We start from the raw sequence: 14367 nt of genomic DNA, 5'->3' as shown, positions 1-14367 counted from the left end.
TTGCTGAGGTCAGAAGGTCGGGGAGGCAGCTGGGAAGGGAGGGGAGGACCGAGGGCAGGGGCAGCAGGGCACAGCGCCCCGGGGCTATCAGGCCTGGTGAGGGTATGCTTTCCATTTTGCAGAGAATGGTGGGATTCTGTGCACACAGTGTTAAGAGGAGGCAGTGATGAATGGTACCGCTAACAGCAGGTAAGAGAGTGGACAGGAACAGCGGACCCATTTGAAAACATGGAAAGCTGCGATCCGGCACTCACCAGGCAAAGCTCTCAGGCCCCGGATAATCTCCTGCCGGCGGCTCTGCAGCGAAATTCGGTCTTCTGACATCATCAAACCAAACATCACCAGGGAGATGAACTGGCTGGTGTAGGCCTGTGGACAAGGAAGGAGGGGTAGGGGCTGCGAGACAAGCACCTGGCAGCCGTGCCCAGGCCGCGACACAGAGGGAGGGGGAACGGAAAGTCACAAACACATGCTCACACGCACACACTCGCTCATACACACACACACCGGAAGGAAAAGAGCACCTGGCAGAGCCGGGGCAGCAGAAGGGCACCCACGCCAGGCTCCTACCTTGGTGCTGGCCACACCGATCTCCGGGCCTGCGTTGATGTGGACGCCACAGTCAGTCTCTCGGGAGATAGAGCTGCCCACGGTGTTGGTGACACCCACGGTGAGGGCGCGGCGGTCCTTGCAGTAGCGCAGGGCCAGGAGGGTGTCCGCAGTCTCACCTGCCGCACAGGGCCCCTTTCAGTGCGGGCTCTACCCGGCCCAACCCATCCCACCAGCTCCTCCGGGAAGTCAGCACGTTCCACAAGAGGAAGAAGCCTACTCCGCAATGTGTGATCTTGCTACTACTTATGTGCGAGGATGCCCGGTGGCAGCCTCCACACCCCCTTCCCCTTGTGACTGAGGGCTCAGTGTGGCGGGAATCGAGGCCTCAGCAGCTGCAGGAGATGGCTGGGCCTGGCTCCCGCATTCTCTCTGGGATTCTGCACAGCCCTATTCAGAAGTGCAAGAATGCCCCCAAATGGTGCAACCTCCTAATGTGAACTCAAGTTGTTTTTGTAATGAAGCTACTTAAATAGGTTCACGCATAAACCAGCAAAACTCCCTATGTTTGTGAGTCTTAAAGGATTCAAACTAAATCAAGCATGAACCAGCCTATAACATCAAGGCCATCTGAACTCACAGGAGTGGCAGGAGGCTGTTCTGTGCCCCCTGGACCCTGCTTTTGGCTCTGTGTTCACCAGCTAGTCCCTAGTTTTGATGTAGGTTTTTTTCTTGCGATGTCATTAAAAGATTGAACATCATATTCTAGAGAGACTCGGTCTGCTACAGTATTCTTTTCACAGCCAATTCATCTCTGTTCTTTTGTTGCTGGCTCAAACCAATTGATGAAATCTGTTTAAGCTTGGATGGGACTATAAACCCAAAGGCGACGGTGGCAGACCCTGGGCAACCAGGTGGTCAGCTACCGGGGGTGTGTGTGTCTGTTCTAGTGTTCCTAGCTTCTGATCAAAACAGAAATGATATTAAAAATCAAGATGGATGCAGGGCCGGCGCCGCGGCTCACTAGGCTAATCCTCCGCCTTGCGGCGCCGGCACACCGGGTTCTAGTCCCGGTTGGGGCGCCGGATTCTGTCCCGGTTGCCCCTCTTCCAGGCCAGCTCTCTGCTGTGGCCAGGGAGTGCAGTGGAGGATGGCCCAGGTGCTTGGGCCCTGCACCCCATGGGAGACCAGGAAAAGCACCTGGCTCCTGGCTCCTGCCATCAGATCAGCGCGGTGCGCCGGCCGCAGCGCGCCGGCCGCGGCGGCCATTGGAGGGTGAACCAGCGGCAAAGGAAGACCTTTCTCTCTGTCTCTCTCTCTCTCTCTCTCTCTCTCTCACTATCCACTCTGCCTGTCCAAAAAAAAAAAAAAAGATGGATGCAGTGTTAACATCCACAATACTACCGTCAACTTTTAAACCATGATGAGGACACTGTGGCTGTTTTTCTTTGATCTTTTTTATCATGCCTTCTATTTATGAATTGAATGTGTCTGGGACTGGCTTCAAAATAATCTCAGAGAAGGGGGGTGTTACCACTTGTGTGGCTGACGTGAGAGGGCTGAGCCCATTCTTGCATTCTGTGCCATCTCTACTTCCATACATGTTTGGAATGCTCCAAAGCCAAGGTTCACCTCGGGATGCCATGACCTAGTGCTGGGGCCCCACCAGGCAGGGTGTGCTCCGCAAAGGGAATGCCTTCCACCTAGCAGGAGCAGGGTTGTACCACACTTCCCCCTGCTGGGCACCCTGGGCACTGCACACAGTGAGCTGCCAGGGCTGGAGCTTGTAGCCTGCAGAGTCCCTGAAGGGATTCTTAACCTAGAATTTCAAAGGATTTTTTTTTCTCCACTAAATTAAGTCTGGCAAACAATTACAAGCAAATTGGTGAGTGGTAGCTGAAGTCCTGGACTTGGGATGGCAGGAGGAAGGAAAAACCATGGGGCAGGGGAGAGCCCAATGGACCTGGATCCCCAGCTCAATTCCAGCTCTGTTGCACCTGGCTGCCCTCCTGGTAAAACGGGACAGTGGCAGACAGCTCCAAGAACCAAGTGACTTGGTGCTCAAGAGAGCGTGCGGCACATGGTAGTGCACAGAGGACTTAGTGGGACTGTTACTAGGAAGTCAGAAATTGAGCCTATGTGTGTATGAGAAAGGCCTGAAGACCAGCACCCACTGCTGGAAGCTCCTTGAACTTCAAAGTCCTGCTCAGACCCTGAAGACCTCCTAGGTGGTCCCAGCCCTTCCCCCAAGGAAAACTCCCAGAATTCTCTCTCCTCAGGACCAAAGAGGTTACCTGATAACAAGGGGCAATAAAACCATCTTAGACACACCCTAAGGGAAGCCCCCCTACTCTGCCAGGGGCTAGCAATCTGGGGAGGAATTTGCTAATTCTCACCCAACAAACCCTTCCGCCAAGACTCTCCATCCTTTGTCCTGGAGGAGAGGGGTAGGTGGGTAAACAGACTCCCTTAAAAACCTAGGGAGTCCAACTGGGCTGCACGCTCGGCCCTGCCTCTCTGCTGCGTCACCTGCCCAGGTGTATTCTCTCCACTCGACCATGTGATCTCGCTCTCCCCCAGCCCGGTCGCTCTCTCTCTGTCCCTTCCGTCCTGACGGATGCCCTGTCCCCAGTAAAGCCTTTTCACTCCACTCTGTCTCACGCTTGAATTCTTTTCTTGCGTGAAAACAAGAGGCTTCCGAGGCCTTCCCTCCAGTAACAGGATGAAGAAGGGAGGGAGGCATACGGAATGAACACAAACCTGTCTGCGCCCATCCCATACCTGATTGGCTTATGAAAAAGCAGACGTCATCCCTGAACACAGGTGTGTTCCTGTCCAGAAAATCACTGGCAAGTTCAACCATCACCGGGAGTTCCGTCAGTTCCTCCAGCACTTGCCGCGTCTAAGGCCAACAAGAATGGGGACTCGAGTCAGTCCTGGGGGCCACAGGGACATGGGAGGCTGGGATTCTGGGGCAGTGTGTGACATGGCAGCTCAATGTATGGGGGGTGGGGGGTGGGAGGGATTCGGCCACTCACAGGCCACTTGCAGAGACAGGGCTCAGAGCCACTTCTCACACTGGCTCATGGGAATGAGTGCGAGGGCTTTGGCAAATTCAGAAGGCCAAGGGCACGAGAACATTTAAGAGCCATGACTCTAGCACGGTGCACTTACAGCCACGGCGGCATGGTAGCTGGTCCCACAGCCAATTACGATGAGCCGGCGGCAGCGGCGGATCTCCTTCAGATGGTCCTTCAGGCCGCCCAGGAGCACTGTGGGCACAATGGGGGGCGGGGAGGTCAGTGCTGGGACACGGCCTCTACGTGCAGTCGTGCAGTCGTGCAGTCGTGCAGTCGTGCAGTCAGTACCGGGTGCAGCGGCGCTTCCCCAGCAATGAGGTTGTTAAGGGAACTGGGTTGACATTGGCCAGGGTGTGTTGGGTGAGGACAGAAACACAGAAGTTAGCCTTGGGAGCAGACCTGCATTACACATCTAAATTACTGCTTTTGTTCAGTCACCTGGTTGGGTGGGTCCCAGCCCTCTCCCTGGGGGCAGATAAGTGAATTCTTATCTGCTCTGCACCCAGGGGGCTGTTAAGAACTTTCGGGAGGAATTTTAGGAATTCCACACCAGAATCCTCCACCCAGAGAGACATCCCTGACAGGGAGGAAGGAGAGGGCTCATGCCTAAATCCATAAAAGCTCCAGTCTGAATCCAGACAGCCTGCATCCAGAGATGCCTGCTTGGTCTATCAGGTGTGCTTCTTTTCATTAAACTTTACTTCCATGGGCCCATGCCTTTGTCCTCCAAGAGACAACAAACTCAACATGGCTAGGAACAGCCACCGACTCCTGTTTCCAGGTTACCTGTGTTGGTTTCAAAGTTCACCCGACCTCTCATGGTGTTGAAAACCGACTCTGGCTGCTCGAAGATCTCCTTCTGCATAAACGCGCTGAAGTTACCTAGCAAGGAAGCGCCAGGAGACGGGTCAGTTTTGAGTCAGTGACATTTCCAGTACTGAGCTTTCAATCAGGAGGAACAGTCTTTCCGTGGGGTGACACCCACTGCAGGTCCCCAAGCGTGACCCCAGGGACCGTCCTGCCTCACAGCAGGTCAGCCTCTCTGATTCACACTTGAGACCCTGCAGCTTGAGGAAGGAAGAGGTTTGCCTGTGGCCTGTTGGCGAACAAAGAGTGATCTTCTGCCAGAAGAAAGTAAAGGGATAATGTCAAAGCTGCCGCAGGCTGCAGGGTGCTGGTGCCCCTGACTGAGAAGCAGCCGTGGAGGCTTTGGAGAAGTCCACAAACTTGGTGGTGGTGTTCTGGGGGATACAGGCCTGGGGGAGGCCACACAGCACCAGTGTTCCCTGTCTGCTGCCATGGGACAAATAAGGTGGCTGAGAAGGAGACCATTGCGGGTACTGGTTCTGGGGAGAGGCCAGAGCAGATACAGACTCGGGGAAAGGATCTTAGGCAACACCCAGAGGAAGCTCAGGGTCCTGTGATAACAATAACAATAAGCGCAGGACTGTGGCACAGCGGGTAAAGCTGCCGACGGCATCCCATATGGCCACCGGTTCGAGTCCTGGCTGCTACACTTCCAATCCAGCTCTCTGCTATGGCCTGGGAAATAAGTAGAAGATGGCCCAAGGCCTTGGGCCTCTGTACCCATATGGGAAGACCCGGAAGAAGCTCCTGGTTCCTGGCTTTGGATTGGCACAGCTCCGGCCATTGCGGTCAATTGGAGAGTGAACCAGAGGATGTTAGACCTCTCTCTCTCTCTCTGCCTCTCCTTCTCTCTGTGTAACTCTGACTTTCAAAAAAAAAAAAAAAAAAAAAAAGTGCAGGGGCCCCAGGTGGAAGCACTCGGCCTGTCTTGGTGGCAGGGAGGCAGCCAGGCCCATGGGGCCGCATAGTGGGCAAAGGGGTAAGTGCGTCAGGGCCAGGTTTGGCTTAGTGGGGGTGGATGCACCAGGGAGTTTGGGTTTTATTCTAGGGATGGGAGAAGCCACTGGAGGGCTTTGAGTAGTGGAAAGATAGCAGGGCCTGACTTAAAAGTTCTGAAAAGTTCACTCAGACTGTGCAGTGGGGTAGTGGTTGAAGGGGACCAACGTAGGTGCAGAGAGACAGACTCTCTTTCTGGAAGCAATGGTCCACACCCTCTTTACTGCAGACCCCACAATGGAGGGGAAATAATGCCTGGGCACAGATGCACCCCAGGGAATCAGGTCCTGACTCAACAGGATCAGGATACAGACAATAGGGCCCATGGAGCTGCCAGATTCCTCACACCCCCTCTGCTTGTGAGCCACAGGCCACCTGCAGTCCACCCAGGGCTATGGTGCAGCAGGGCTGTGGCACCCATGCAGGGTAGGGCAGAATGTGGGGAGCGCCCTCCCTGCCAGGGCCCCAGTGTCTGCTTCACACAGACTCTCAGAGGACACCTGCCTTTCATGATCTGCTGCAGTTCCATCTGCAAGGTCTGGATGGCTCGAGAGGGGTCGTCACTAGCCGAGCGCTTGACCCGGTGAATGGAGAGTTTCCCATCAGCCACTGCGGCAATGTCGTCGTCCTCGAGGAAGATGACCCGGTTGGTGTGCTCTATGATGGCGCTGGGCCAAGGGAGACACAGAGGTTAGGGATGGTGCCTTGCCCTCCACAGTTACGAGGTGGCAGTCACTCACTCTCCAGAGCATAGAGTCCGTGCCCTGGCATTATATGGGGTACAAGGACACCACCCCAAAAGCATTCATTCCCCTTCTTCCCTATACCTCCTCCCCACCCCTCCAGTCCCAGACATTGCTCCCAGAATCATTTCTTCTGTAAACAGTTCAGCTTGTGTCTCTAAAAGACAAGGATGATTTTTAACCTACTACAGCACCAGTATCCTTCCTAAAATTCATAGTTTCCTTCAGATCACTAAACAGCCAGTACATTCAGATTTCCCCAGCCATTTTGTGGATGTCTTTCTGTGACCGATTTCTCCAAATCAGAGTCTACACAATGCTACCTGGGGAGAATGCTCAGGAAGCAACACTTGTAGTGAAATGTAAAGGAAAAGAGTGAAACACTTAACTTGTATTTTAAAAATGTCTCTTTCAGAACACCTCAGTTTATGCAGGCAAGTTTCCCTTTATAGAAGTAATACTGGGGAGGCAGACATTTGGCACGTCGGTTAAGATGTGCTTGGGATGCCATATTGAAGTGCTTGGGTTCTAGCCCCAACTATGCTTCCAAGTCCAACTTCCTGCTAACGTAGGCTCCAGGAGGTGGCAGATGACGGCTCAAGTAGGAGGATTCCTGCCACTCACATGGGGGACCTGAACTGACCAGTAGATGAAATTTCTGTCTGAGTGTCTATCTTTCTGCATTTCTGTGCCTTTCAAATAAAATGCAAATCAATCAATAAACAACTAAGTAATACTGTTAATAAAAAAGGAACGGTTGAATTAGAATCATGAATTTAAGGGCTTCTAATTATTAGAAGCTCTAATCAAGACTGCTTTATGGCTGTTGAGCCATGAGAGATAAAACCAAGAGAAGCTTTATGGTGGATGGACAAGGCCACCAGCACTTGGATCCCAATCATCTTAACACAAGAAGGAGACAGTGAAACATTGTGTGTCTCCTGTGGAAGGACATACCTCACCTGTGTAATTGTGCAAAAATAAATAAAAACTGAACAAGATCAAGCCCCTGGAAACGGGTAAATTCTGGGTTACAAGAAATGCAGTGGACAGAGGAACATGTTAGACAACACCACGAGGACTTCTTTCTCTCTCTCTCTCTCTCTCTCTCACACACACACACACACACCCATACCAGACTCACATAGAGACGCAGACATACAGAGAGTCAAACACACACACACACACACACACACACTCACACCCACATCCAAATGGAAATAAACAGTAAAGGCTTGGGTGGAAGAGATAGTACTGGTGATCACAGTGTTCTATTAAATAGCAGTAAGGTGGTTTGGAAGTTTTTTGTTTTTTTTTTTTATCTTTTATTTAATGAATATAAATTTCCAAAGTACGACTCATGGGTTACAATGGCTTTCCCCCCCATACCGTCCCTCCCACCCACAACCCTCCCCTTTCCCACTCCCTCTCCCCTTCCATTCACATCAAGATTCATTTTCGATTATCTTAATATACAGAAGATCAGCTTAGTATACCTTAAGTAAGGATTTCAACAGTTTGTTCCCACACAGAAACATAAAGTGAAAAATAATAGATGATTTTTTTTAAATGATGATGAAATCAGATCAGACCTATTGTCATGTTTAATCCCAGTGAGAGTCAAGTTGGGAATTGATAATTTCTTTTTTTTTTTTTTTTTACAGAAGATCAGTTTAGTGTACATTAAGTAAAGATTTCAATCGTTTGCACCCCCATAGAAACACAAAGTGAAATATACTGTTTGAGTACTCGTTATAGCATTAAGCCTCAGTGTACAGCACATTAAGGACAGAGATCCTACATGAGGAGTAAGTGCACAGTGACTCCTGTTGTTGACTTTACAAATTGACACTCCTGTTTATGGCATCAGTAATCTCCCTATGCACCAGTCATGAGTTTCCAAGGCTATGGAAGCCCCTTGAATTCTCCGACTCTTATCTTGTTTAGACAAGGTCATAGTCAAAGTGGAGGTTCTCTCCTCCCTTCAGAGAAAGGCACCTCCCTCTTTGAAGACCTGTTCTTTCCACTGGGATCTCATTCACAGAGATCTTTTTGCCAGAGTGTCTTGGCTTTCCATGCCTGAAATACTCTCATGGGCTTTTCAGCCAGATCCGAGTGCCTTTAGGGCTGATTCTGAGGCCAGAGTGCTATTTAGGACATCCGCCATTCTATGAGTCTGCTGAGTATCTCACTTCCCATGTTGGATCACTCTCTGGTTTGGGAGTTTTGTTCTGTCTCTCCTCTCTTCCTGAATGATGTCTGTGACTATAAAATGTATACGAAGCTGAATTTCTCACATTTCAAAAATTATTATTCTTCGGATTGGTGATTTTTGAATTTTGGAACCAACTGGGCAAACCCTTAAATCCTGGCTCTGGGTTGCAAATGGCCAGAGCTCAAAAGAGAGTGATGTGATGGCCACTTGGGCCATCTAAAGGAGCAGTCAAGTACAGCCCCAGGCAGTGGGGCCAGGGGGCAGCAGGGTCCAGGGTGCCCAGATCTGCTATTTTCTCCAGAGAAGCAAGAAATCAGCTTTTTCTGTGAATCTTTCCCATTATAAAATGTTGGCAACTAACTCAATTAACTTGTGAAGGCCTACACCATGCGGCTCTTGGCCACTGGGCTACCCAGAGTCATCACATGTGTGCCCACAACACAGAGATCTCAGAGGGAGGACCCCTGAGGGCTGAGGTCTGCCTCGGCTCCTAATCCTGAGACAACAATCCAAGGAGCATGAGGAGAAAAGACTGGTGTTCAGACAGCCACTCTTTGATGACATGATCCCAGCAAAGAAGGCACCTGGACGCTTACCTTGCATCGGAAGCGAAGAAGAATTCCACGGCCTTATCACCCACAGCATGAAGGCAGGTGGAGCTGTCTAGCCTCCTGGTCCTGGCTTTGCAGGTGCTCTTTGCATTCTCAATCGTACCTAGCAAACAAAGCGACGATGCAAATCCCAGCAGCCTCTGGTTTGCTTCACACGCGGCAAGGAGCCCATCTCCCTTTTGAATACGTGTGGGAGATACTGCAATTTTTAGCTCTGGCTGTGCCAGCCAAATTGTATAAAAGCTCCCCAAATAGCACAGTACCACTCCCCTCAAGAGCATTTGAAACGGCTGCAACGTGAGAGCAATGCAAACAGAAACAAACCAAAGAAACACTCCAATCAGCACACAGTTGCCATTATACTGGGCTCTCTACTATTGTGCATGTTTGAAAATATCCATAATGAAAAGCTTTTTTTAAAATGGAGCCAAATCTCAGTTGCTTGAAATTCTCTTAGACCTGAAGCTGCAGGCTGGTGTGGCCCCAGGGGGTTGTGTCCTTGCCTTGGAGGGGAGCTGCCTGTTCAAGTCCTGCAAGGGGAGACTTACATGATCTGTACAGGATGGGGATCTGCTCCGTGGAGAGTTTGTACTTGCTCCGCACCCCGATGAGCAGTGGGCTGCCTCTCCTGGAGGAAGAAGGAGTCAAGTCAGCCATTGCCTCAGACACTCAGGACTGGATGTCACCTCATATTGGGGTGGCATTCCCAAATCAAGCTTTTCCCCTGTAGCAGGGAGCTATGTTTCTGTCCCATGGGGGTAGATGATATGACCACAGGAAGATGCCCTCAAGGTCTGGAGTAGGAATGGCAGCCCAGTATGTGAACCCTGGATCACTAACAGCCTCATCCGCCGTCCAGTGAGCCTGGTAACCTGTCTGACCTCCATCGTCAGGGGACCAGAGATGAGGGACCCCTCCAGTTCACGGTGGTCCACCCAGAGATGCCCTCTTGTCTAGCTCTGTCACTCCCTAGCTTGAGTGGGCACTCAACTAACTGCATTTTGTGTGCAGAGTTGGTCTTCTGAACGTGTGTGCCCCATATCCAAGGATCAAACAAACCACAGATCAGAAATATTGGGGGGAAAAAGCCCATAAATGAGGAGAAAGCAAATCTTAGTTTGCTGTGCAAGGAATACCATCTCAAATGCACATGAATGAAGTGACATGTCGGTACTGGACCAGGTGTTGTGATAGTCTAGAGATGCTTTCAAATACATGGGAGGGGCCGGTGTCTGGCCGGGTCCCACATCAGTGTGCTTGCGTTTGATCCCTGATTCTGGTTCCTGACTATTGTAGTAGTGATGGCTCAAGTGCCTGGTCCCTGCCACCCACACAGAAGACCTGGATTGAGCTCCTGGCTCCCAGCCTTGGCTCTGGTCCAGCCCTGGCCATTGCAGGCATCTGGAGGAATGAATCAGCCTGGATGAGAACTCTCTGCCTGTCTTCCCCCTCTCTGCCTCTCCAGTGAGTAATTTAAAGTATACAGGAGGATGTGCACAGGTTCTACACGGACTCTATGACACTTTGTAGAAGGAACTTGAACATTCACAGATTTTTGCTGTCCTCGAGAGTTCTGAAACCAATCCCCCACACAAGCCAAGGGACAACTGACCTCTGCCTTGGGGGCTGCCTCAGACCCTTTCCAGGGTGGCTTCGTTTCTGCATGAGTGACACCTCACAGATGGAGTGCAAGGTGGCCCTCATCATCAAGGAAGAGTGATTTGCATGAGGCAGAGACTCTCGCAGCCAGGTGGGTGAGGGGCTCTGACTCAGGTCTCCCCTCCTAGGGACCCACTTGGCCAGCAGCTCTCCACACACATGGAGGGAACCCTCGGGACAGCGCTTGAGGTCACTGCTGGCTCACTACTTCCAGTGGTGAAAGAGTTTAAAACCTTATTCTGGGCCGGTGCCATGGCTCAAGGCTAATCCTCCGCCTGCAGCGCCGGCACCAGGGGTTCTAGTCCTGGTTGGGGCGCTGGATTCTGTCCTGGTTGCCCCTCTTCCAGGCCAGCTCTCTGCTATGGCCCAGGAAGGCAGTGGAGGATGGCCCATGTGCTTGGGCCCTGCACCCACATGGGAGACCAGGAGGAAGCACCTGGCTCCTGGCTTTGGATCGGTGCAGCGCACCGGCCTTAGTGGCCATTTGGGGGGTGAACCAACGGAAGGAAGGAAGGCCTTTCTCTCTGTCTCTCTCTCTCTCTCAATTAAAAAAAAAAAAATTCTGTGACTTTTAATGGCACGCTGCCTTCAAAGTCTAATTCTTTGCTTATTCTTATAAATGAGAGCATGCGATCCAAATTTACAATAGATGTGCCTAGACACCAGCTGTTGGCTTTTGAAACTCAAACTTTCTAACAGTGTGACCCTTAGTCAGAACCCAGGCAGGAAAAACTCCAGAGCCAAAGCCCCTGACAGCAGGGGACTCACTCCAAGACCCCCAGGGGCGCCTGAAGCCAGCCAGTACCACCCGCTATATAAGCCACGATGAAGCTGAATTATAAGTTAGGCACAGAAAGAGATTAACAAGAGATGAAGAACTCAATAAGGTAAAGCAATTATAGCCATTTACTGTATAAAGGTTAAGACTCTCAAATTGCTTCTTTCTGGAATTTTCTTCACTGATTTTTTCAGATTTACTTATTTATTTATTTGAAAGGAAGAGTCACAGAGAGGCATGGGCAAAAAGAGAGAGAGAGAGAGAGAGAGAGAGGTCTTCCATCTACTGGTTCACTCCCCAAATGAACACAATGGCCAGAGCTGGGCCAATCTGAAACCAGGAGCTTCAGGGGCCCAAGCACTTGGGCCATCTTCTACTGCTTTCCCAGGCCATAGCAGAGAGCTGGTGGGAAGAGGAGCAGCTGGGACACAGACCGGCGCCCATATGGGAGGCTGGCACTGCAGGCAGCGGCCCCTCCACTTAGTATTTTCACACTAAGATTGACTACGGGTGAAACTAAAGAAAGCAAACTTTGGGGAAAGGGAGACCTACTGGACTAAGTGTGTGCTTTCCTCCCTACATATTCATTTATTAACAAGAAGAAAACCCTGAGGGTGTTTTAATAAGGCAAAGTGAGAGAGCTGCCTCAAACTCGTTAATTCAATACAATGGGTAACATTTTACCTCAATCAAATGTCTGGAAAAGGGACTAACTTGATTGCGAGCCTGAAGGCAGCCCACGGATGTGCCTTAAATTTGCTACCCTGCCTCCAGCCAGGCCCTCACTATTTTTGCAGTAACAGCAGACCCTGTTTCCACAAGGGGTGACTTGTTTGCGCCTCTTCCGGTTTCTCAAGGTAGGGGACATGGTTTCTGACTTGGAGACATACCTTGATTATTTTGGACCATCTTTCACTGTATCTAAAGCAAATCACAGACAGTTCTGGGTCCAGTGGGGAAGCAATTTAAATTGTCTTTCTAGGGGCCATTGCCATGGCCTTGTAGGCTAAGCCTCCACCTGCGTCCCATACGGGTGCCAGCTAGTGTTCCAGCTGCTCCTCTTCCGATCCAGCTTTCTGCTATAGCCTGGGAAAGCAGTAGAAGATGGCCCAAGTTCTTGGGTCCTTACACCCATATAGGAGACCCAGAAGAGGCTCCTGGCTCCTGGCTTCCGATCAACCCAACTCTGGCTGTTGCAGCCATCTGGGGACTGAACCAGTGGATGGAAAACCTCATTCTCTCTCTCTCTCCCTCTCTCTGTCTGTAATTCTGCCTCTCAAATAAATTAATTAATTAAAAACAAAAACAATCAGAAGCTCTCAGCATCACCAGCTGCAGAGATGGTGGGGCACAGTCTCAGCTCGGCCACAGTTCTGCTTTAAGACAGAAAGCAGCTTATATGTGCCAGAAGCCCCACCTCTCCCTGTGCCTCGAGCTGAGCGGCTTCATGGTATTTGTTTGGTACTGGAAATGTCAATGTATTGCTCCTCACCTTGTGGCAACGGCTTCTCCTGGGTAGTGGATGCTCTTGAAAACCAGCGCAAATGCCCCTTCCTGAAAACACATGAAACAGCCAAGGATCACTCCTTCTGGCTGGCCAAGCCAGTGCCTGCACCGGAGACTGGTCTTCCTGGGCCTCTCTTCTCAGCAGTCAAACCTGGGATCATGTGTGTGGGGAGGGGGAGTGTAGATGCAGGAACAGCAGGTGCAGGGTGATGTTAGGAGGAAAGCATTGCAGACGGTAGGCTCCATGCTGAGATAGCAGAGGCCAGGGCTTGTGGATTTCAGATGAGCCCTATCAGCCACAAGAAGCCCCATCAGGGATGCTGGCTCTGTGACCAGCTGGGCGGAGCCACAGAAAATGAGAACTGGGGGCGGGGTTTGGGGAAGCTCTGCCTTAAGCCTCAGCCTAGTGCCTAATCAGGGAGGACTCCAGCGGCTAATCTATGAGCTGTGCTTACCCAACACAGAGCTGCAGGGTCCACCCCTTGACCCAGCAGTCTCTTTTAGTTTTCTTTGTGCCTGGTTTCCTCACGTGTGCAAGAGGTGAGAACAGTCCTACCTGTGTGGCTTCTGGCATGATGATCAGCCTGACACATAGAGAAGCCAAGAGAAACCGAAATTGCTTTCATCGTTGTTATTGTGGTTTCTGAGGGGCCAGCTGTCACTGGCTCTGTGCCCCAGCCCGCTGGCTTGTGTAATTCTTCACTCCACACACCAAATTTAGATTCTTGGTGCCAAGATTTTCCTATATTCTCTCCATCCTGTACTAAGTCACCATGACCCTTATAGACCTCAGTTATACACAGCCAACTGCAAAATCCAAACTTCCATGTGAAACCCCCCAAGCGAGGGGACCCCGGGCAGACCCAAGGCCCTGGTGTCAGCGTGTCACATCCAGGTTGCAACTCAACTTCACAGCCTGGGGCGCCCATACTGGGCATCGGGTCCTCAAAGGATCTTTCAAACAGCCCAGGATGAAGGGGCTGCAGGCAGATCCTGAGCGACCTGACATCCAACTGCTGCTTTGTAAACAAGGAGGAGGGAATAGAAAAACACTTCCGGGTCTCGGCCAATAACAGCTCTGTGCTGTTTCTGGTAAGCGAGGTGCCAGGAGGGGGCGGTACCTCCAAAATGTAAAATTACAAATGGGAGAGAGGAAGTACTGTGCTGCAGTACCAAATTTGTTCACAGTATTTAATACCAGAAGTTATGCCTTACATTAAAGTGCAATCTGCCCTGCAACCAATATGGATGGAAACTATTTGGAAAAAAAATGTTACATTGTTGCTGACCTGTACTATGTAGTTAGCTACAATAGTTAGGATCATGTCTGTACTGAAGCAGTGCAGTCTTTTTTTTTTTCTTA

General features: G+C 50.9%; 1 protein-coding gene across 1 annotated transcript in view; it reads right to left on the bottom strand.

The window, feature by feature from the left end:
• GFPT2 (glutamine--fructose-6-phosphate transaminase 2) overlaps positions 1–14367 on the bottom strand; it is a 48382-nt gene that overhangs the window by 9748 nt on the left and 24267 nt on the right. The window contains exons 7-15 of the mRNA XM_008275002.4: positions 12991–13052; positions 9610–9689; positions 9047–9164; positions 5997–6160; positions 4416–4511; positions 3724–3821; positions 3331–3451; positions 571–728; positions 255–369 (exon numbers count right to left, since the gene is read on the bottom strand). Coding sequence (XP_008273224.1) covers positions 255–369; positions 571–728; positions 3331–3451; positions 3724–3821; positions 4416–4511; positions 5997–6160; positions 9047–9164; positions 9610–9689; positions 12991–13052 — 1012 coding nt within the window. The remainder of the gene's footprint in view (positions 1–254; positions 370–570; positions 729–3330; positions 3452–3723; positions 3822–4415; positions 4512–5996; positions 6161–9046; positions 9165–9609; positions 9690–12990; positions 13053–14367) is intronic.

The sequence above is a fragment of the Oryctolagus cuniculus genome, chromosome 6, assembly GCF_051225735.1.
Source record: "Oryctolagus cuniculus isolate XC-2025 breed Fujian yellow rabbit chromosome 6, ASM5122573v1, whole genome shotgun sequence".
Classification (NCBI taxonomy): domain Eukaryota; kingdom Metazoa; phylum Chordata; class Mammalia; order Lagomorpha; family Leporidae; genus Oryctolagus; species Oryctolagus cuniculus.
Note: the sequence above shows the minus strand (reverse complement) of the source record. Positions and strands in the feature narration are given on the sequence as shown.